Genomic DNA, 23,151 nt, shown 5'->3' on the forward strand with positions numbered 1-23,151 from the left:
TCCTTCAACCTGCAAAACCCTCTTTAGTATCTCTTGTGGGACCAGTCTACTGGTGTTTTCTCAGCTTTTGTATATCTGGGGATGTCTTAATCTCTCTCTCATTTTTGAAAGATGGTTTCTTCAGATATGTTGTCCATTCAATCAAAAGGTTCCACCCAAACAAGATTCGGTTAAAAGATCATGGCTTTTCTGGGGTTCATAACAGTTTCAAACTGGCACACCTGGTGACAGTAATACCCAGTAATGACCTTATCAAAGTACTAAGCATCTTTTATCCAAACCACTTTAACAATTTATTTCAAATGGGTGAGGCAAGGAGAAGAAACGTAGTACAAAACTGTATAATTATACAGTTGGAAACAAATTCATAGGTAACTTAACCTAGCCCTTTCATTAAACCAAAGAGGAAATGGAGACCCAAAGTCATTAAAGTACCTGCCCAAAGAACCAGAGCCAGGTACGGATACATTTTTAAACACATCTATGTCTGTACTCAAAGAACTTAATTATCTAGGATGAGAGGTAAAACTCCATTTAGTCATCCGTTTTTTGAGCAAGTAGGATAAGGTGAGGGAAGCCAAGTGAAACAAGACAGCTATAGTCCCTGCCCTCAAGGAGCTTATATTCTTGTGGAAGTGACACAGATCAGAAACTAGGTAATTAAAAATAGTGTATTATACTAAGATCAATACATGGTGTTGTGAGGAGACAAGACATAAACAGGAGATATTTATTAGTACTCTAGGCACTTTACATACATAAACTCATTCTCATAACAACCCTGTGAGGCAGGTACTATGAGCATCCCTATTTTACAAGTAAAGAAACTGTGGCATAGAAAGGTTGAACTGTTAGTGGCAGAATTGTGATTTGAACTCAGAGTACATGTGTGACTCCAGAGTGCATAATCTGCATCACTTCTGTCCGCTGCCTATTGAAACAGAAATAGAGTGAAGTGACTGAAGTTGAAGGATCATTCAGATAGGATGATCTGACTGAGAACAGAATTTCTGGATATTTATTTTACGTTTTATTCCCTATAAATAACCTTCAAATACTTGTGAAATTTAAACTTGTGAGAGTGCGTATATGTGCATGCATACAGACCTATGCCCAAGTATGGGTAGGGTTGAACTCTCATGAATCTCCTTATAAAGTGATCCATACAGTGAGGTTCAGCGGCTTTCTTCTTTTGAACATTAATCTCTCTCTCTCCATCCATCCATTCATTCATCCATCATCCTTCTACCCATGCATTCTTCCATCTATCCATCCATTCCATTTTCTTTCTACATGGAATCTTCTGACTCCTACCTACCCTACGATGGGGTTATTTTGATTTTATTTCTGTTGTTTTTTTAACTTTCTTTCCTCGGGTTGGCAGGTTCTGCTTTCTTACTGTTGCAGCCTCTCTTGTCTTGCTAGGGGAGGTGAACCCCTTCTACACTTTTCTCCCTTTAAAACTTTAGCAGTAATTGTGCTCCCTATGACAGATGATATAGTATGGGAGAGCAACAAAAGCTTTCCTCAACAGTGGCTAATCAATCAGAGATATAAATCTACTTTTTCTGGAAGGGACGGGCACCATTATTTAAGACTGAACTCAGATATTCATTTGTGTGTGTGTGTATGTGTGTGTGTGTGTGTGTATGCATGTGTGTATTACGTATTCTTACGGAGATATTTATGCCTCCTATGTTATATCACTGAAAGATAAAGCCTATCTAATTTCTGATTTCAGTACTTCAACACTCTTCTGTATCTCTGCATTGTTCTATTAATATTTAGTCTCTTTTCCTGCTTCATTCCTGTTGAAATGCAAGAAATATCCTCACTCCTTCCAAGGCCAGCTCCTTTGTATTCATTTTCTATTGCTGCCATGGCAAGTTACCACAAACTTAATGGCTTAAACAACACAAATTTACCATCTTTCCTGACTTCTTAAAATCAAGGTGTCAAAAGGACTGTGTTTCTTTCTGGATGCTCTAGGGAAACATCTGTTTCCTTGCTCATTTGGTTGTTGGCAGAATTCAGTTCCTTGTGGTTGTAGGCCTGGGATCCCTGCTTCCTTACTGCCTTCCAGCAAAGGCTGATCCCTGTTTCTAGAAGCCACCCATTCACTGGCCTGTGGCCTCCTTCTTCCATCTTCAAAGCCAGCAATGGCGAATTGAGTTCCTCTCACACATCATCCTTCCTGCCTCTTCTTCCATCTTATCTTCTGTGACCCACTTCTGACTTCCTTTTCCATGACCAAGGACTCATATGGTTAGATTGAGCCCACCCAGATAATCTGGTATCATCTTACCATCTCAAAGTCCTTAGCCTTAATCTCATCTGCAAAGTCCCTTTGCCATGTAAAGTAACATATTCCCAGGTTCTGGGATTAGAGTGTTGATACTTTTGAGGTTATTATTCCATCTACCACACCTTCTTACTGTGCACTTGCTCCTCTTCCATATCCTTTTATCCTTGCCTCCTTTATTTCCCACCATCCCTTCCTTGCTCCCCCTTTCCTTTCTTACTCTCATTCTATCCTTCTGGAAACAAAGATTTTTGACCATCTACTATGTGACAGGCACTGGCAATGAAAAATTGAATTAGTCACAGCCTTTGCTCTCAGACAGCTTACAGTTTAAGGGGAGACATTCATTTCAATTGAAAGCAAAAAAAAACAAAAAACAAAAAAAACAAAACAAGGCATCAGATGCTGTTTCTCATATATCTAATCTCTTTAACCTCTTCCTCTCACATACTAAATTCTTCCCATCAGAAAAAAAAAAAGAATACTGACAACTGAATTAAAGGGATTCTCCACAATAGCCGAAGTTTCCCCCAAAACCCTACATCTAACAGATAACAGTATATATACAGTTTTAAAAAATTTTATCTTAAGGCTGTATAAATGTACCATGAATTACAGTATAGTCTGATAATACTTCCAATGGCTCTTAAATAAGGAATGGGTGAAATGCCTCAGCCAGAGACAGAAATGTTTCTGCCCTGTACAGATTTCTTTCTCGTTTCTTCATTTGTTTCTGTAATTTTTGCAGGAAACAATTTCCCCCTCCTCACTCTCCAAACAAACAATCTCACCTTGATACTATTTTCCCCTAAAGCTGAGCATCTTTTCCATCTCAGCCAAACTTCTCAACTCAGTTTATTCTAACAAATACAGAGTCACTACACATGACATACTCTTTTGGTACTGGAGATACAAAGATGAAAGAGTCAGTCCCTGTTCTCGAAAGCAAAATCCATTTTTGTTGTGTTGATGGACTTACCATCTGTGCCAGTTTGGATGTATTATTTCCCCCCAAAATGCCATTATCTTTGATGCAATCTTGTGGGGGCAGATGTATTGGTTTTGATTAGTTTGGAACCTTATGATTGAGTGTTTCCATGAAGATGTGACCCACCAACTGTGAGTGACACCTTTGATTAGGGTATGACCTCTTGATTGAATGTTTCCGTGGAGGTATGGCTCCACCCATTCAGCGTGGATCATTATTAGATCATTGGAATACTTTAAAAAGAGCCACACAGGCTCAGACGCTGCTGCAGCCTAGAGAGGAATGTCCTGGGAGAAAGCCATTTTGAAACCAGAACTCCAGAGCAAACGCCAGCCACGTGCCTTCCCAGCCATTGGCCATCCTCTAGTGAAGGTACCTGATTGTTGATGCGTTACCTTGGACACTTATGGCCTTAAGACAGTAACTGTGTATCCAAATAAACCCCCTCTATAAAAGCCAATCCATTTTTGGTGTTTTGCATTCCGGCAGCATTAGCAAACTGGAACACCATTCATTCATATTTTGCTATTTTGCCTTTGCTATTTTCATCCCCCTAAGCCAGAGTTTCCCAATCTGTGTGCCTAGAGTATGCTACAGAGTGCTGAGATATTTCTTCCCTCAGTCTTTGGGCAGCCTGGTAGAACCCTGGACTCCCTTTATTCCAGTGTTCCATGCTTATCCGAGCATTCGATTCAGTTATTTAAACATCCATCTCCTCTTCTGGATGGCCTAAGACATGGCAAAGCTGTCTCGTCATCTTTGCATCCTCCACAGCACTTAGTAGGTCCCCAACAGTTGTTTGCTGCATTGAACTGATGTTGTTGAATTGTTGTGGCCTTTTACGCAGCAGCAAGATTATTAAAGTCTACTGAGGCGGTGTCCCAGGGGTAGTCTCCCTCTCCCAAGGGCTCCTGCATCCTTCTGGTCAGTGCTTGTCAGGACTTCTGCAGACAGGCCTGAAGGGAAAGAGCTGTCTTACAGTGGGGCAGAACAGTTCCCTAGAAATCTGTTTGCAATCTAGTTCTTTGCCCTGTCTGCCTCCCATTGCCTCCCTCCAGAGAAGGCCCTTATTTAAGGTCTCTTTTCTCTTCATTAGCAGCATTTGTTAAGTATTCCCCAGCTGCAGCCTGCTGTGGTCCTTTCTGGCTTCCACTGTTTGTTTATTTCCCTGTCAGCCTTTTTCCCTGGCTGGAGTTGTAAATACAGTGAGCGACTGTCAGCTCAGGGTCCTGTGCAGCGAACCTGCTGCGTGAGGGCACCAATGGTTCATGCTCGCCCTCAAAGGCTGCTCTGGGCGCCGGCTCAAGCTGTCCAGAAGGTTCTGCTCCTGGCCACGCAAATGGAACTTAATGGACAGAAGCATCACGTGATACGCTGTCTCCACCCCTGCCCCCATCGCCTCTTCTGCTCCTATTCTTGCCACCATGACTCCCCAATCTTAGGTGGGACAGATGGCCGAAGGGACATGCGCTTGCCTGGAGCATAAAGTGAAAAGTGACACTGAAGCTTTCATGCGTTATATTCTTCCATGTCTAATTGTTTTCTTCCCTCTTGAAGAAATTGGAGCTGTGCTTGGTATATTGTGTAGCCACTCCAAATTCCTAAGCAAAAGTGGCCTTGCTTGTTGGTTATGGAGGAAGAGAGAAAGACAACTTTGAAGCAAGGCCAGGAATATGGAGCTTTGTCTTTTCTCCTTCACCATCTCATACAGCCAATGCTTGCACCGTGGTCTGTTTTTGAGCCAAAGCAGGTTATCCTTCTCCCCCACGCCCGTGACCCTGCTTCACCTTTCTCCTGCTTGCAACCAGGTAATCTTCTCTCTTCCCCACCTCCACTTTCTGTCACCCCCTTTTGCACTCTGCCTCTCTGAATTCTCGAGAGCGACCGGCCCCTTGGAGGCAGTTTCAGTGAGCAAGCTGTCGACGGGAAGCCACACAGGCAGTGCCACCCTGCTCTGGTCTGCTGTGCCTCCCCCAACTCTGCGTGGCAGTGCGCATCATCTGTCAGCTTGCCCCCTCCCCTCCCTGCGGCTCCCTCCCCCTTTCCCTGCCGCTCGCTCTTTCCCTTTTCAAGAGATGCAAAGCCGGGAGAAGAGCAGAAGGGGAGCAGCATGCTGCAGCAGTTCTTCTAGGAGCGCCCTGGCGCGGTGGGCTGCCCCTGCGCCCCCCTCTCCCATGCACCAGGCAGTGACTGACTCGGTCACTCAGGGGCTCGCCAAGCCATGCCCAGCTGTGGCCCATGCCAGCTGCATCTTCCCTGCTGTGCTGCCCACCACCAGGCAGGTAAGAGAGAGCAGCTCCTTCTAGAAGGGCCTGCCTGGGGTCTCAAACTGGCCAGCCCGAGCCACAGGTCTTGCTGGGAGGTGAAGGACCCCTCGGGGCAGAAAAAAACACTGCCTTCCAATGGTAATTGGTAATTTCCGTTTATTTTCTAACACAGCTCCTCGGAGCAGGTAAATCCTGTCACCCCTGCCAGGAGCAAGGGTGCAGGAACGTGCCTATCCTTCCTAATTGGTGAACTCTAAGCTGCAAATACCTTTTCTGTTTCCCCCTCTTCCTCCACCCCAACTCCCCAGGTCCCCTGAAACCTGCTTTCTGGTAGAGCAAGATGCTGTTTCTTCCCTCGGATCCCTTCACGGGGCACTAAAAATATTATAGGCAGATATCTGGACTATGACATCATCTCTTCATGTTTCGTTTCATTCATATTTTTCTTTTTGCTGCTGTTGTTTTAAACAGGTCACCTGCAAAGCAGCTTGGCTGCACGCAGCATCTGTTTTGCTTCCAGTTGGCAGGGGGGTCTCCAGCGTTGCTGGTGACTAACACGGGTGATACATTCCAATGCAGAACGACTCATGAGCACTGTGAGTTGGAGTGAGATAAAAATACCCTGGAGGTCACCAGTTTCTAAGCAGGGAGTTGAGGGCACAGTTGCCACCTACAGGAGGTGATGAGTTCTTGGCATCAGCTAAATTGTCCTCAGTGCCGTCTCGTGGGTGACTTTTTCCAAAGGGGAAGATGGCTCTTCTCGTTCGGTGCTAAGGCTATTCAATATTCAATCTGTTGTTTGATCACAGATTGAAAACCTGGCTTTAAGGTCTGTGTAGGTCCTGGCCTTGTGGTGCTTACAGTCTAATGAAATAAGAATGAAAGCCTATACCATCCTGCAACTTAGGTGATTTTTGGATTATTTGTTCCCACAGATTTGGAAAACTTCAGGGTTTTCTTGAAAGATTGGTGGAGGTGCTGGAAAGTGAGGGAGGGAGTTAACTGTTACCATGAGATCATGTAAGTGCTTGGGGAAAGTTACAAGCTCTAGAACTGCAGTGTGGCATAATGATGCTGATGTGGCTGTTGTTAATATTTTGGGAATGATAGCCCCCATGGTCAGCCAATCCATCTGGTAAACTAGTTTTTATTAACTGCTCTTTGCCCAATCCTTACAGTAGAGTTCCTGGAAGAAGGGTGTGTTAGAGTAGGAAGGTCGATGGGAGTGAGGTGAGTGGCGAAAGAGAGAGTACTGTGTGTGTCCACACACCCCGCAGCCAGGCCAAAGCAAGCCATAAGTTGTGTCAGGCTGGCTGAGGAGGCCCTGGGCATGGGGTCCTTTGGACATTTCTTTTTTTTCTTCTTTTAAAAATTTCTCACATTGCCTAACACACACAGAAATCTGAAAACTTCCATATATTCTTTGTCTAGCTGAATGAAGCCTGCTAACGTGGCCAAGTCCTTCCCCCATGGGTCAATGAGCTCTGAGCTGAAGAAAAACCTTCCTTAGCCACAAGAGCCAGTTCACAAATGCCAGGCACTTCTGGGGAGTGAGTGAGAGTGTGGATGGATGGCCCAGCGGAACCCACCACACTTTCACTAAAGAAAACTTCCAAAGGCAGATCTCAGTGACGGGTCAGTGGCAGCATCAACAGAATTGCAGAGATGCTACCTCGAGCAGATAGAGCACTGGAGGGCCTGGGTCCAAGTCTCACTAGGGCAATGCATTGATTTGCTGTGGGCCCACCACTTCGGCCACTGAGCAGCCTCGATTTTGTAATCCATAAAATGGGAACAATAACATGCTCTGCTGACCCTCAAAGGTTTTTGTGAGGATCAAATAAAAGGAACAGTGATAGCCCCCAACTGTCAAGCTCCTACTATGCATCAAGCACCTTTGCGAGGCACTTTCCCTACATTATGCTCTTTAATCCTCCCAACTTCCCAGAGGAGATCGAGGCTCAGGGAAGCAAAGACACTTGATCAAGTTCAGCTAGAAAAATGAAAGCACTTCATTTGCACTTTCCCATTTCCTTTTTGTCCAAATATCTACATCTCCAGTGATCTTAGGAATACTCCCTCGCTTTCCTTCCATGCCTTGGAGATTAGGGCATTTTTCACTGTCCAAGTAGCATCAACACCCTCATCAGGACCTTCATCAGTGTTCTCTGTACTGCATTTCCAAAAGGCATTGGAATCCTTCAAAAATAATAATAGTAAAAAGCCCTAGAAGGAAGAGAATAGCTGAGTGTCTTAAGGTATATTCCCACCAGGGCCTGTGTTTCGAGGAGAAGCATCAGGGAGGATGTGCTCAGCATCACACCCACACAACCCTCGTCTCTCCTCCCATCCCCAGTGCAGGCGTTCTTGCGTACTTGGCACATGCCCCAAAAAAAGCAAGGCACCTCATTGTACACCTCTGAGAACGCTCCTCTCCCAGAGAGCTCTGTGAAGGTAGGAGAAGGTCTCAGCAGGAGAACCATGCCCGGAGTCCCCGTTTCAATGCCACTATGTGCTGCTGCTCCTGCTGCGGCTGGACCCCATCCCTGGATCCAACTGCTGTGGATTTTCCTTTTTGCATAATTCTAGGTGGCTGGCTAGAATGGGGCTGGAAGGGAGGACAGGAAAGCCATGGCCAAAGGCATTAAAAAAGGAGAAGTAGAAAGAGCTTATTTTATATTCAGAGTAGGGGCAGACTGCTGGAGTTGCTTTCTGACCACAGCTGTAGACCCTGATGGCAAATGGTAAAGCTTTTGTTACTGCCTAAGAAGGGGAAGAGATGGATACCAGTGCCCTGGCACTGAAAGATAGGAGGAGAGAGCCACAGTTCAATTGTGGCTGCACCTCGTGCTTTCATCTCCGCCCTAAGGCTTTTAAAACTAGGCCTTGCTGTTCCTCTATCTCCGGCCCAGCTGCCCTGTCCACTGCAGCCTCCACCCTCCACCCCCCATGTGGTGTTAAGCCCCTGCCTTCTCATAATTCTGATGATCCCAATGTGGCTTCATGCTTTTGTGACACTGAGTAATTTACAAAGCATGCTTATTTATATATCTTATTTAATATTGACAGTAACACAGGAAGTTGGCATTGTCTTAATAATCCTGATTTCAGAGGTGAGACAGCAAGGTCCTAAGGCAGTACGACCCAGCCATGAAGGGGTAGAGTTGGAGTCAAACCCTTGTCATCTGACCCTAGAGCCTGATGACTACTTCATGCTGCCTCCCCCAGCCAGCCTGCTCTCACTTACCCATCTCCTGGCCAGTTCAGTTAAGTTCAATGAACATTTTTGACCATCTTCTTCATGCCAGGCACTGTGCTAGGTGTTTGAGATGTAGAGATAAATACATCTTTATCTTGTGTCCTAATGCCTGCCATATAGGAGATGCCTAAAAGTCAGTGTAATAAATGAATGAATGGATAGACTTCCATTGTCTTTGATGAATTTAGGGTCTGTTCAGGAGAAGCAAGTTACAGGCACCTAATTGTGCCAGGTGCGGCGGTAGAGAAGTATGCTTGGGAGACACAGGAGCACAAGGGTGGCACCTGCTGAACCTGGGTGTTCAGAGGAGACTTCTTGGAGGAGATGGTCCTGACGTGCACCTTGAAGGATGAGTGAGATTTCATCAGTTCATGGGCATTCCAGGCAGAGCGAATGGCATAAAGGAGGCTCAGAGACATGGAGCCCCATGATATGTGCTGAAGATTAGAGGCAATTTGGAGTTTTTGGAGCCCAAAGCACAAGCCAGGGTTATGGTGGCCATCCTTTGAGGTGGGCAGAACCCAGAGCTTGGAGAATTTATGTGTCAGGATCTTTATTAAAACTTGAATTTGATCCTTAGCCTAAAGTGGCCTCCAGGGATGTGAGTAAAAGGCAATATAGTGATATTTGCAATTTAAACAGATGATTGTGGCTGCAGAATGGAGCTGATTTTAAAGGGACAGGCTGGATCAGGGAGACAAGAGACCATTAGAACTTGAACCAGGGTAGTGGCTATAAGGATGTAGGCAAGAAAGAGTTGAAAACTGTGAAGCAGATTTCCAGGATGATATTGTAATTGATTATCTATAGGAGTGAGAGAAAAAGAGTTGTCTCTAATTACTTCCATATTTCTAGTTTGAGTTACTCGGGATAGTGGTACTAGAAACTGAGATCAGGAATTCCAGAGGAGGCCAGGAGTTGGGTGTGAATGCACGTGTGTGCAGTGGGATGGGGAATGGAGGTAGAGAGGGTGGGAGCTGTGAGGGTATGCGTAAAATGGGTCAGGAAGAAAAGGGGAGATGGTGTGCTCAAATTTTAGATACATTTGCATTTGAAGTGCACATAGAATATCTGAGTGCTATGTTCAGCAAACCTTGAGCCATAGGAATCTATAAGATTGGGAGAGGGGCCAGAGTTGGAGGAAAAATTTCAAAATGGCAGTATATTCAGTGTAGTTAGGACTGTGGGCAAGGATGAGTTGCCCAAGGAGCATACAAGGAGAGAAGAGCAGGATACTAAGACTGTAGTTGGGGAAATGCCAGCAGTTATAGGAGGGTGCAGATGAAGAGGAGGAGTCATTGAAGGAGACCAAGAGGAAGGGCTGTCAGGAAAATGCAATGTCACGAAAGTCAAGGTGAAGAAGTGAGTGGTTCACCATGGCAAATGTAGCCAAGAGATCCAAAAAGCCAAGGACTGAAACATTTCCATCAGACCTCCCAGTATGGAGGCCACTGTTTCAGGGGAGTGGTGGGGATGAAGCCCGATGGCAAAGGATGGAGGAGGAGATAGGAAGTAGGGAACACAGGAGACTCTTCCAAGGAACTTTGCTGACAGAGAGAGGAAAAGCGCAAGGTGGGGGGGGGGGAGTGGATTTTTTAATGGAAGAAGCTTGAGTACTTTTATTGCTACATGTAGAACAACATGGGAGAAGGAGAGAAGAGAATAAAGGCAGAGGATAAAGGAGGGCAAGTGAGGGGGGATTGGCTCAAAGCCACAGGAGGCAGAAATCACCTGGAATAGACATATTTGAAAATGGTGGGAAGAAGTAAAGATGTGTGTAAATGTGGGATAGATTTGTAGAGGGAAAGAAGGGGAAAGAGGTGTGGGTATTTCATACCTGAGGTCTCCATGAACTTGATGAAACAGGAGATCAGGTTGGGGATGTGTGAAAGATGTGTATGTTGCACAAATCCTTTCTTTCTCCTTCCTCTGGCCTCCTGCCTTTCAGCTGCCTTCACAGAAACTAGCTGACCCCTGGAAAGCTACTTTGTGGGAACTCAGTTTGGTGTTTAAGGCTGAGGACACAATAAGAATGGAGAAGGGGCGGGAGGTGAGGTCATTTGCATCCTCATCCACTGTTGACCGAGTGCTCGTTGCCCTGTGTTCAGGGTGTGGAGATGGGCAGCTCAGCAACGGGAAGGAAGGGCTCAGCTGGACCGACCTCATGAGCTCTGGGTTTGAGTCCTGACTATGCCACTAAGAAATGTGACGTTGGGCAAAGTCCTTTTTTTTTTTTTTTATTAATTCATTTTATTGAGATATATTCACATACCATGCAGTCATAGAAAACAAATCGTACATTTGAATGTTCACAGTACCATTACATAGTTGTACATTCATTACCAAAATCAATCCCCGACACCCTCATTACCACACACACAAAAATAACCAGAATAATAATTAAAGTGAAAAAGAGCAACTAAAGTAAAAAAGAACACTGGGCGCCCTTGTCTGTTTGTTTGTTTTTTTCCTTCCCCCACCTTTCCACTCATCCATCCCCAAACTAGACAAACGGGAGTGTGATCCCTATGGCCCCCCCAATCCCACTGTCCCCCCTCATAAGCCACATTTTTATACAATTGTCTTCAGAAAATGGGCAGAGGGCTGAGGTTGCCTCTGAGGAAAAAAAAAAGAAAAAAAAGATTCATGGGTTCTGGGTTGTAGTTTGATAGTTTCAGGTATCCACCACCAGCTACCCCAATTCATTACAACCTAAAAAGGGTTGTCTAAAGTGTGCATAAGAGTGCCCACCAGAGTGACCTCTCGGCTCCTTTTGGAATCTCTCTGCCACTGAAGCTTATTTCATTTCCTTTCACATCCCCCTTTTGGTCAAGAAGATGTTCTCCATCCCACAATGCTGGGTCTAGATTCCTCCCGGGAATCATATTCCACGTTGCCAGGGAGATTCACTCCCCTGGGTGTCTGATCCCACGTAGGGGGGAGGGCGGTGATTTCACCTTTCAAGTTGGCTTAGCTAGAGAGACAGGGCCACATCTGAGCAACAAAGAGGCATTCGGGAGGAGGCTGTTAGCTTGGGCAAAGTCTTTAAAGTTTAGTTTCTGTAGGTGATATCTCAAAGTCATATCCACTCTAAAACTCTATGAATTTTAGCACCTAGTCCCAGGAGTCGAATAATAAATTTTTCTGCAAATGAATTTATTTGTGGGGAAGAAAACTTACAATGAAAAATATCCAGGAAATCCATTCCCATTCAAATTGCATCCTTCTTCTACATTTCAGCTTCCTTGCACTAATCATTTACGCTTCTGATGCTCAGTTTACTGAAGCACACTTTGTCGCTGGCCACTATTTTAAAAAAGTTTTGTTATCAAAAATGTCAAACATACGCAAGTCAAGAGACAAGAATAATGAGCCCCTCTGCACCTACCACCCAGCTTCAGCACTCCCCACTCCCCACCCTAGATGACTTTGAAGTGATTCCCAAATAGCAGATCATTTCAACTAAAAATAGTTCAGAATGTATCTCTTAAGAAAAAATTAACCTCAATATAGATATCACACTAAAAAATTAGCAATACTATCTTAATATTGCTAAATATCCTAATCAGTGGTCAAATTTTCCCATTTGTCTCATAATATTTTTATCGCTTTAAATGTGAATCAGAATCTAAAATAAAGTCCATACATTGCATTTCGATGTGCTTCTTAACTGTCTTTTAACACTGATCACTATTGTCTAAGATACAGTTCTGTAATCTTATAACATCTCCTGATTTTATGTCAGAAACAATTACAGGTTTAGACAGCAAAGCCTCCACAGTTTAATTTTAAAATTCCTTCTAGACACACTCAAAAGAGGAGTATATAGATAGCAAATGAAGAGCAGAGGATAGAAAGAAGAAAAGGCTGAAGCAAGATTTAAGGAGACAAATAAAGCCTCAAGAAGAACAAAAGAAAAATAAAAAGGTAACCCCCTATTGACCAAGAATCTTGAAAATCCTTACAAATGTGTTATCTTATACAGTTTTACATCACCTTAGTTAACAGGTGATAAAAATGAATCCTAAAATAATAACACTCTATTTATATGGTGCATTTTCTTAAAGAGCTTTTTAAATAGCAGAGCAGACCTCATCCAATAATCCTCTTTGTAAAGTAGGGAAGTAGTAGGAATTCTAATTCTCATTTTATAGATGATGAAACTAAATTGATAAGGCTAATAATGATGATAATAGTGGCTCACATGTAACAGTCATTTGCTGTTTGCCAAGTATTGTGCTAAATACTCTATTACATTGTCTAATTTAATCCTCATAACAAGCCATGACAGTGGTATTGTTATTATCTTCATTTTACTAATGATGAAAATGACATTCAGAGAGCCCAAATAACATGCCTGCAGTTACATCCTAGAAAATTATGGAGCTGGGAATTAAACCCAGGTCTGTCAAACCCACTATTCTTTTTTGTTTTTCCAGGTCAGTCTACTCCCTACTAAACCAGCAATCTTTTTTGCATACCCTTGCTCATTGGCAAAATTCCATTTAAAGAGATGCTCAAAGTATCACCAAATATAATAGAGTATAGGGTACTGGAGTTTCACAAAGCACTTTCCCCCAGACTTTCTCATTTCTTTCTTATATCCACCCTGAAAATCGAGAGGAGAGATGTGCTAATTTGTGTTTTGCCAAAGAAGAAATTGAAGTTCTAGGCTCTTGGTTATGTCACTCAGTTAGTTGGTGATCACATAGCTAGTAAGGGTGGTTAGTGGTCATAGAGCTAGTTAATGGCAGGATTAGGGGTAGAGACCTTTCTTCTGATTCCAAATCCAGTGCTTCTCTGCTTGCTTTGCATACCTCAAAGGCCCACACCTTTAACTGCAGACTTCTTTCACGTCCTCCCTGATGTTCCTTGTGAGAGTTGAGCAGGGTTATTACAAATTAAATATCTGGATGCTTGAACTGATGATCAGGAAATGAGGCTGCTAATGCTCAGAGGAATGAAATTGAGATGCAAATTTTTTTTTTGGTAGGATTTTGGGCCAAGTGGCCTCTTTCTGTCCTGCCCTTCCCTGTGTCCTTCCAGTCTCCATGGAAACCCCAAATCAATGCAGCATATGTTGATTCATGTTTCTACTGTTACTAGGAAGCGACGAAGTGGAAATCGCTTTTAGAAGATTTGTGGAAGAGCTTTATCATGCAGACTGGAATTCAAATCTAATATCCAAATGACTGTTTTATTAAAAGCTTTTAATGTGATACTCTCCTAGGTGGTATGTTGATTAAATAAAAACACAAGGGGCATTTGATAATAAACCTCCTCCACTATCATAGCTTCTAAAAATATTATATTGAAGATCTTAATTTTCTTTATCTTCGATTTAATTACATTTGTGGTGGCCTGTGTGACAATGCCAGGGCTCCTTTTGTTCTTCATTAATTCCAGCCTGCCTTGGCAGGGCTGTTGGGAAAGACAATTTGTAAATGCCTTTTGTACCTGTGCTGTGCCCCTGAGTGTCATTAGTGTTACATTCACTTTTCAGTCTTACCTGGAGACTGCATGAGTCTAAAGTGTTTCTGCTATAAAAGATCCTTGGTGATTTGTTCAGATAGTTCTTCATGAACTCAAAATCAAATTCTGCCAGAATTTATTAAACACCTGCTATGTCGGGACAATGAGAATTGATAGCAAGGAGAGTAAGTCACAGAGTTTGTCTTTTTGGAGCACACAGTCAGTTATGAGGATCAGAAAATATAAATCATGAGGATAAACTACAGACTGGGATGAGGGGTGTCCGACCAACATACAGTGATGTGCGGGCATTGGGATGGAGGGCTCCTTCTGATTGATGGAATGCTGAGAAAGCTTTAGAAAGGAGGTTTTTGTTTTTGTTTAGCTTGGAGGTATTGTGCTTAGAGAAGGAGCTGAGAGTTTACACGCAGATCCAGGGTGGGGACATTCTGGGCAGAGGGAACAGTCTGAGGAATGAGGCGTGTGTGTGTGTGTGTGTGTGTGTGTGTGTGTGTGTGCGCGCGCGCGCATGCCAGTTTATGGATGGCTTGGAGTGTCAAGGAGGACAATGAGCTGCAGTGGTGCTCACTAAATGTTGTAATACAGATGAATCACTTTATGGTGTCTGTCACTTTAACGTGCCAGCCTTGTAATTTTGTTGTGAGAATTAAATAAGACAATGCAAGTGCCATGTTTTTAGCACAGTCCCTGGCACATAATAAGTATTCATTAAACATTAGCTTTGTGCATGGGTCCCAGGGAGGATTCCCCTTATGGTGGGTGACTCTCGCTATAGTGTAGTGTGTGAGAAGTTTTGTGAAGGCCAGAAGACACGAGGGCAGGAAGATCAGTTATTTAGGAGGAGTGTTGAATAACCTCTGATGTGGTGGTGTCAATGGATGTCCGAGGATGAAGCTGAGAAATATTTTGGAAATATAATGGCAGGAGTTAGAAACCGATTCAGCAAGGGGAATGGAGGAAAGCCAAAATTAAACTTCAGTGTTTAGCCAGAGGCACTAGGATAGAAGTGATGTCATGAACACAGATAAGAGCCCAAAAGGATGGGGGATTTGAGGAAAAGGTGGTGGTTTCAGGGTCAGTAGAGTCTGCAGACTGAGAGATGTGGAGCTGTCCAGCAGACCTTTGGAAAAGCAGCGTGGGCTCAAGAGAGGCAGGACCAAAGCACTGCGCGGTATGCAGAATGGGAGTGTATAGAATAGCAAGTTCAGAGGGGTGAAGGGCAGCCTGAGAACGAGAACAGGGCTTGAAATCACTGTTTTCCTGGGAAAAAAATGTGAGTCATGGCCAGTTGACATGATATGCTCCCAATCTTCAGCCCGCAACTGATAAGAATCCAGATCTCTACATTCCTGGGCTAGGGCGCTAAGCACAGGGAACACAGAGCCTGAGTAGGTGAGCTCATTTCTGATAAGCATGCCAACCTACCTCTCTTTTCCTGATCCAAAGAGTCCCATCTCTCCTTGCCTCTCTTACTATGCCCTCCAGAAAGAAGCCAATGCTAGAATGCTTGCTTTAGGTTTAGCCTGAAATACAAACTGTGCCCCCAGAGTTCTTTATGCATCTGCCTCTAGGGGAAGCATAAGTTAAGAGTCCTCCAATGAGAGGAGAACTGTACTGGGGTTGTGCTTCTCAAACTGGGGTGCCTGTGGTTACTCCTTGGCATTTAAAAGTGTTTTGATTAAAAAGTTTGGACTAGTTTGATCTCCTGATAACCTGTCTTCTCAACTTTAACTCTCAAATTTCGCTTATCAATGTTAGTTCACATTAGTGAGTCCATAGAGAACCTGTCTTTTTGTTTCTGGATAATTTCACTCAACATAATGTCTACTGTCTGCCTTTTTGACTTTTGGAATTTATATGTCAAATCTTTTTTCTTTATTTTATTTTACTTTACTTTATTTTCCCTCTCTTTCTCTTTTTACTTTCACTGATAGTCTTCATGTCTATTCTCTTCTCCAAACCTCTCTCCTGTCTTCTTCTGTCTCTCTGTAGTACTCCCTTTACAGTTTCCTGTAGAGCAGTTATGTTGTTCACAAACTCTCTTAGTATCTGTTTGTCTGAAAATATTTTGATCTCTCCCTCATTTTTGAAAGACAGTTTTGTGGGGCATAGAATTCTTGGTTGGCAGTTTTTCTCTTTCAGTATCTTAAATATATCATGCCATTGCCTTCTCGCCTCCATGATTTCTACTGAGAAATCTGTGCATAGTCTTATTGAGCTTCCTTTGTATGTGATGAATCGCTTTTCTCTTGCTGTTTTCAGAATTCTCCCTTTGCCTTTGACATTTGATAATCCAGACATTAAGTGTCTTGGAGTAGGCCTATTCAAATCTGTTCTATTTGGGGTATGCTGCGCTTCTTGGATCTGTAATTTTATGTCTTTCATAAGACATGGGAAATTTTCAGTGATTATTTCCTTCATTATTGTTTCTGCCCCTTTTCCGTTCTCTTCTCCTTCTGGGATACCCATGGCATATACATTCATGCACTTCATCTTGTCATTAAATTCCCTGAGACCCTGCTCATATTTTTCTATTCTTTTCCCTATCTATTCTTTTTTTGTGTGTAGGATTTCAGATGTCCTGTCCTCTAGTTCCTGATTCCTTTCTTCTGCCTCTTCAGATCTGCTATTGTATATCCCCATTGTGTTGTTCATCTCTTCTATTGTGCCCTTCATTCCCATAAGTTCCACAAATTGTTTTTTTCAAACTTTCAAGTTCTTCCCTATGTTTGCCCAATGCCTTCTTTATATCCTTCATCTCTTGCCATATCTTCCCTCAACTCATTAAACAATACCCCAAACAGAATAGATCTTAATTTGATTTTTGAATTGATTTAGCATATTTGTTTGAAGATCTTTAATTAGTTGTTTCAATTCCTGTGTCTCATTTGAAGTGCAAGTGTGTTCCTTTGACTGGACCATATCTTTGTTTCTTCTAGTGTGATTCATAATTTTTTGTTGTCTAGACATCTGATTTCCTTGATTACCCCAAACAGACTTTCCCAGACCAGACGGGCCCAAGGTCTCAGGACGAAGGTGTAATCAGTATCAGGTTTCCCTGAGGATGAGACCCAGAAAGTTGTCATACTTTCCTTTGAGGCCACTAGACACTGTGCTTTTACTATCCTGCCCAGCAGGTGGTGCTTGTCAGTCCACAGCTCCCCACAGGCATAAATAGGTGCATTGTCTTTAATTCTCAGCAGACCCTGTCCCTGCCAGGGGCTGAGCGTGTCAGAGCCAAGCTTAAGCTGTTTCTGTCTTTTTATTTTTTTTCCTCCAGGCCCTAGGGTCTGATTTCTTGAGGGAAGGCAGCCACTTGAGCTGGGCCCCACCTCCCCCTGTTCTTAGGGAAGATAAGCCCTTTAGGGATTTATCTCCTACATTTGACTTCTTCCTTTTCTCTTGTACTTTCTTAACTCCACCCTTGCATGGGTAAACACTGACAACTGAAAATGCCTGAGGCTTTCTCTAATTAGCTACATAGTATGAGAGGGAAAAAAATAGAAAAAGAAAGAAATCCCCTTTTCAGAGCCAGTCCCCAGTGCCCCAGTTAGCAGTCAGGAATCAGAGTTGGTGCCTAGTTGTATGTACCCCTTTTCTTGACATAGCCCTTTTTCAGTATTCTGAGCTCAGCTGACTTCAAAAACCTTTGTTTTTATTTATTTATATATATTTTTCCCATCAGCCCCATCTCTTCTCTGCTGAGAGAAACCTCAGGTTCTTTTCCTGCTTGCTCCGGGTTTATCTGTGCTCATAGCTTGTATTCAGTAGTCCAAATTTGTTAACTAAAACTACAGTTGGAGCTTGGTTGAGCTACCTTCCCTTCCTCCTAGTAGACTGCTTCTTTTCCCCATGGGGAAGTGTTTCAGCTCAGCCTACAGTGCTGGTGGGAGAGGGGCACCAGCTCTGCAGTTTGGGGGGCTCTACTTACAGTTCTTATGCTGTGATCTCAGCTGTTCCACCCATTCCAGACTGGTGTACAATGTGTGTCCAGTCACAGATGTCCCCCAACAGTTGTTCCAGACCATGTACTAGTTGCTCCTGGCTATCTCCTAATTGTTCCAGAGGACTAACTAAACTCCACACCTCTCTATGCTGCCATCTTGCCCCACCTCCCTGGACTAGTTTTAATTTTCTCTTCTTACCCTTGCTATATGTATGTCAACAAGCTCTTGTCCCTCCCATCTTTTCTACCCCTGTGCTTTCCTTTTAAACTTTATTAATTACTATATCTTTCCTGAAATATTTTGTGTTGGTTTATTGCCTTTCGGTGACTGCATTATTTCTCTGAAGGCCAATTCCAAATTCTGATGACTGGTTATTATTTATCACCTTCCACTAGAGCCCATCTGCAGCCACACCTTATCCCCTCAGTGGCTTCGATTCCTGGATATCAGACTCGAGGAAGCCTTTATTCCACCATTGTAGCACTGGTAGAGAAAAGTCCCATGAAGATACTACCTTTGTGTTAAAGTGGGGCAGTGGCTGGAAGCACCAAGCTTGGTATCAGCCATCAGCTCTGCCACTTATTTATGACTTGTCTCTATATTTTTGTCTGTAAAATGGGGATGATAAAGGTATCAGCTTGCAGGTTTGTTGTGAGCATTAAGACAACATGAGCACAGTACTTAGCACAGTGTCTGGCACATAGTAAGTGTTCATTAAACATTATGTACATGGGTCCAGGGGTGGGTTCTCCTTAAGGTATAAACATAGCTTGAATTAGGGAACTGCTTGTCAAAGGGATTTTATTTGCCAGTTGATTAGTGTACCCATTTCTTATGGTACAGTTTGCCAGGAAAATGTCCAGGGGTAAAAGATTCTCTTTCTGCTTAAGTTCTAAACCCCAGCTAGCATCACAGTTCAAGGGGTTATGAGAAATGGAACACTCTTCATTTGCATCTCATTTTATAACAGTAAGCCTCCTTTGCCTAATAGAGGGGCACCGTGGACATTGTCAGAGAGAGACAATGAGTCACTGTGGAGGCAGCATCAGAATTTTTATCTCATCCTATCAGCAGGCAATGAGTAGTCGTGGCAGAATCATTTCACTGCACAAATACAGGTTATGTGCCAGTAGATCTGACAGGAAAGGCTGGATCCTAGCATGGCGTAGTAGAAAAAGCTCTGCTGTAGGAATCATAAGACACAAGTTCTGGTCCTTGTGCTGTCTCGTACTTGTTGTGTTACTTGGAAAAAGAAACACTTCACCTTTTCTAGCCTCAAGTTTCTCATCTGTGGCACAGGGACAATAATACCCTTTTTGCTATGATGTAGGATTGCCACGGAAATGCTTATACATTGTAAAAGGTTAAACAAATGAAATCTATTATCTTTATTATAAAGCCATCACTTTCTGTAGAGATTTCTGCTGCCTCTAGAAAATGTTGCCTTCTGGGTTTCAAAAATGACTTGCAGCAATGCGAGGCATATTTGGAGCTGGTTTCTGAGTGGGAGCTACAGATTCAGCCTTAGAAACCAAGACAGTCATGAAGAGATGGCGAGCTTTATTCTAGGACAGTGGTTCTCAAACTTTAGCATGCCTCAGGATCACCTGGAGGGCCAGGCCCCAAACCCAGAGTTTCTGATTCAGTTGGTCTGGGGTGGAGCCTGAGAATTTGCATTTCTAGCATGTTCCCAGGTGATGCTGATGTTGCTGGTCCAGGGGCCACACTTGCAGAATCACTGTTCTAGGGCAAGCAGAAACAAAGATTCCTCTTTTTGGGACTGAAACCGGCAGTATGAAAGTCTATGTGGATGAGGAAGATTGGAAGAAAAGATATAAAAGCCAGAAAAATAGGGATACTGTGCAGATTGGGCAGAACAAAGGGAAAAGTCTCACTCCGTAACCAATGCAAGTAGGGGGAGTTGCTAGGTGATGGATGAGAGAGAGGTGAATTTCCACTGTAGGAAAAGCCAGGTGAGAGGCAAGAGCTCAGAATTGGAAATATGCATGTTTGGGGAGGGCAAGGTGGAAACGTCTCATTAAAATGTGTAGTTGGTGCAGGGGGGAGGAAGCGAAAATGGGCAGGGAGAGAAATGCCTCTGTAGAGTAAGGGGGACAGCTGCGATGTGGCAGAGGGGTAACTTTAGGGCTGTGTGGTTTGGCTTGGTAATGTGGCACAATAGAAATTGGGAGAAAGGGGGTGGAATTTAGATGTGTGACCTGCCTGTAGCTTTCTTGCTCCCCGCATTTATCACATCACATCACACCCAGCAAGACAGCCCCCACCCCACCCCCCACCCCCCCACCTCCTGGCTCATTAGGAGATTTGATTCAGCTTGGCTCCTGCTGTCAGCAGCTGTCTGGGGCAAGATCTTTATGCTCCCTACTCCCTGAGCAGCAGCTAGCTTTCAGCCAGCAGCCGAGCTCATTAGAAGAGGGCCCTGGACACTTGATTTTCAGCCCATTGGTGCCGGAAAGAGTTAATACCTACGGCTTCATAGCCCCCTGCACAGCCTCTGGGTGCAGAGGAAGGCAGCTTTGGGTGGTGGTGACTTCTGCCTGAGCTGCAGCCACAGGAGCAGGGAAGCGGGTTAGTGAGGCTGAGGAGGAAGGTGCAGGAGCAGTGCCAGGGAGCTCTGTTCAGGGGCACCTCCTGCATCCTGCCAATGAGGACGGGCGTGCAGACTGTGCCTGAGAGCCGAGCCACCGCCCGCTGGGTGTAGGCTGCTTCAGGATTTACTGGGTGTGACGAGCGGAGAGAAAAGCTTTCAGCGGAGCTGCTGGCCGCCTGGCTCAAGTGGTGGGAGGTGTGTTGTGCATGTGCGCGTGTATATGCATGCGTGTGTGCCTCTGCATGTGTTTCTACGTGCATGCACACAGGCCCTTCAGTGCCAAGGATATGACTGCTAAAAGAAGGATCTCCTCTTTCCCCAGAGCTCCTTAACTCGCAGTCTCTCTGACCATCCAGTTGGCAGCGACCCTCAGGCCATGAGGACCAGTCAAAGACAGTGAGTACTGCTTTTTTCTTTTTCTCTCTCCTCTCCAGGGTGTCTGTGTGGGCTGATTGCATTATCCATATTTAATTAACCTGCCTCTCCATGCATACTGATTGGTTTCTCCCCTCTGAGGCTCTCTGTTTCTCTCCCCCTCTTTATAAATCTTTGCTGTTAGCTTTCAATATTTGTTTTTCCTTTGAGTATCCTCTTTCTAGTATGTCCCCTCCTGTCTGCCCCAGAGTCACCTATAACTTGACATCCACCAACAAGGGCACATGGACTGTGGGTGCAATCACATCCTTGGCCTCCTGGATTTTGGGTAACCCCAAAATGTGTACCCCATAAATCCAGGGCCAAATGGGATAACTGCCTCGAGATGTGGGGCTGGGCAAGGAAGCTGGGGTCATAGGATACTCCTGATTCTTATTTAATGGAGTCCAAGGCTGAGCTCATCAGAGGGTGGTGGGGGGTCTAAGGGGCAATGATGGGCAGGGCTGGATTTGGAAGAGAGAGAAGCAGGCAAGCAGTGCAGGCTGGCAGTGGCAATGGGAAGAGAGTGAGGAAGCCGGGGGAATCCCTTGCCCCAAACGACCTTGTCTGCTGAGTCTGTGGGTAGCAGACCCTAGTACGACTTAGCTACTGGGCAGTGACGGACCCTGGCTATATCTCACAAGCAAGAGAGAATGATGCTTAGGTGCCTGAAACATGATTTCTAAGGATCCTTGTAGGGGTAAAGGGCTTTGATTTCCTAAGTACTGGGCAAGCAGGGTGTGTGCATGGTGAAGACAAAGATTAGGAAATGGCCCTGCTGTCAACACCACTCAGTCTCCTGGGGTGAGCCTTTACACAAAGTCCAACAAATTTCAAAATTTTTTTTTTTTTTAGTTTTAACAAAGCCACCTCTTTATTTTATTTATTATAGCATTATCGGAAAAAGTGATTTTAAAAAGTATTTGTGAAATATTCAGGGTAATAGCAAACTAACTTAAATGGCGTAGCTCCAATAGAAGCCTTATCTATCTAAATTAGGTTTCCTTTAAAACGGATTCTATGTTTGGTGTCAAGGTTCCCCAGGGAAAGCCTTTATGGATGGGCTGCTCTTTTCACCGGTTTCTTCCTATTACCTTCTGTGGGAACAAAGGGTTTGAAATGCTAAGAATGGGCCCTCCCAGAGAGAGAGATTGTAAGTCAATCAGCCTGCAACCTCAGTATCCCCTTTCGTGTCCTCCCTGCTTTGGTCAAGAATGGGCCAGTCCCCAGGCTGAGGAAGGGCAGGTGGCCTCCAAGAGGTAGGAAGGACTGCCTTGCATATTCATTTCTTTGGCCTGTGCCTGTGCTCCTTGCAAGGGAGCGAGCCGGTGTGGTGACAGAGCCCGACAAGCTTCCCTTGGAGTTTCCCGTCCTTCCTCCTACTCGCACCTTCCCAAGGCTTCCCACACTCTCACCTCTGGGACAGGTTCCCTCCCAGGGAGGCAATAATCAGAACAGCATCAGATCAAATTATTTCAGAGCAAGTGCTGACCACCCCCCTCCTCCACCCCTTGCTGGCTGGTCATCCGGCACCCCCTGTAGTAAGAGGAAGGAATGGTAATTTTGGGTGTGCCAGGCTCACCCTCCCCCTGGCATACATGTCCCATTTACTGTTGATGGCCAGTGGTTGGAGAAATATCAACTCCTGGCCAACAATCAGCAAAGTGAAGCTGCTTAACAATTTGTTCTTGTCCATCCTTGGTTGGTGTCTAACCAATGAAAGCCCCCTTGCTGAGGTGAAACAGGGAATGGGATGTGTGTGGGGGGTGGGGGTGTGGGTGTCCCTTGGTGGAAGCCATCTGAGAGGATCTGTATAGTGCAGTCAGATAAGAGAGGGCGGCCCCCCTCTTACAGAAGATTCTTTGATTTT

At 44.4% G+C, this 23,151-nt stretch overlaps 1 protein-coding gene across 5 annotated transcripts in view; it reads left to right on the top strand.

The window, feature by feature from the left end:
* Positions 1-5,318: 5,318 nt before the first annotated feature.
* Positions 5,319-23,151, top strand: part of RGS8 (regulator of G protein signaling 8) — a 41,882-nt gene continuing 24,049 nt past the window's right edge. For 2 of the 5 annotated variants that reach the window (XM_037825210.1, XM_037825212.1), the window contains exons 1-2: positions 20,704-21,062; positions 21,190-21,263. Coding sequence is in view for 2 of the 5 variants with exons in the window: in XM_037825212.1 (XP_037681140.1) it covers positions 21,244-21,263 (20 nt within the window). In the remaining 3 variants the exon portion in view is untranslated. Of the gene's footprint in view, positions 5,573-6,492; positions 6,578-20,703; positions 21,063-21,189; positions 21,264-23,151 lie in introns of those variants that run through there. The other 3 variants (XM_037825211.1, XM_037825208.1, XM_037825209.1) reach the window with 3 other exon arrangements.

Source organism: Choloepus didactylus, chromosome 2 (genome assembly GCF_015220235.1).
Source record: "Choloepus didactylus isolate mChoDid1 chromosome 2, mChoDid1.pri, whole genome shotgun sequence".
Taxonomy (NCBI): Eukaryota; Metazoa; Chordata; class Mammalia; order Pilosa; family Megalonychidae; genus Choloepus; species Choloepus didactylus.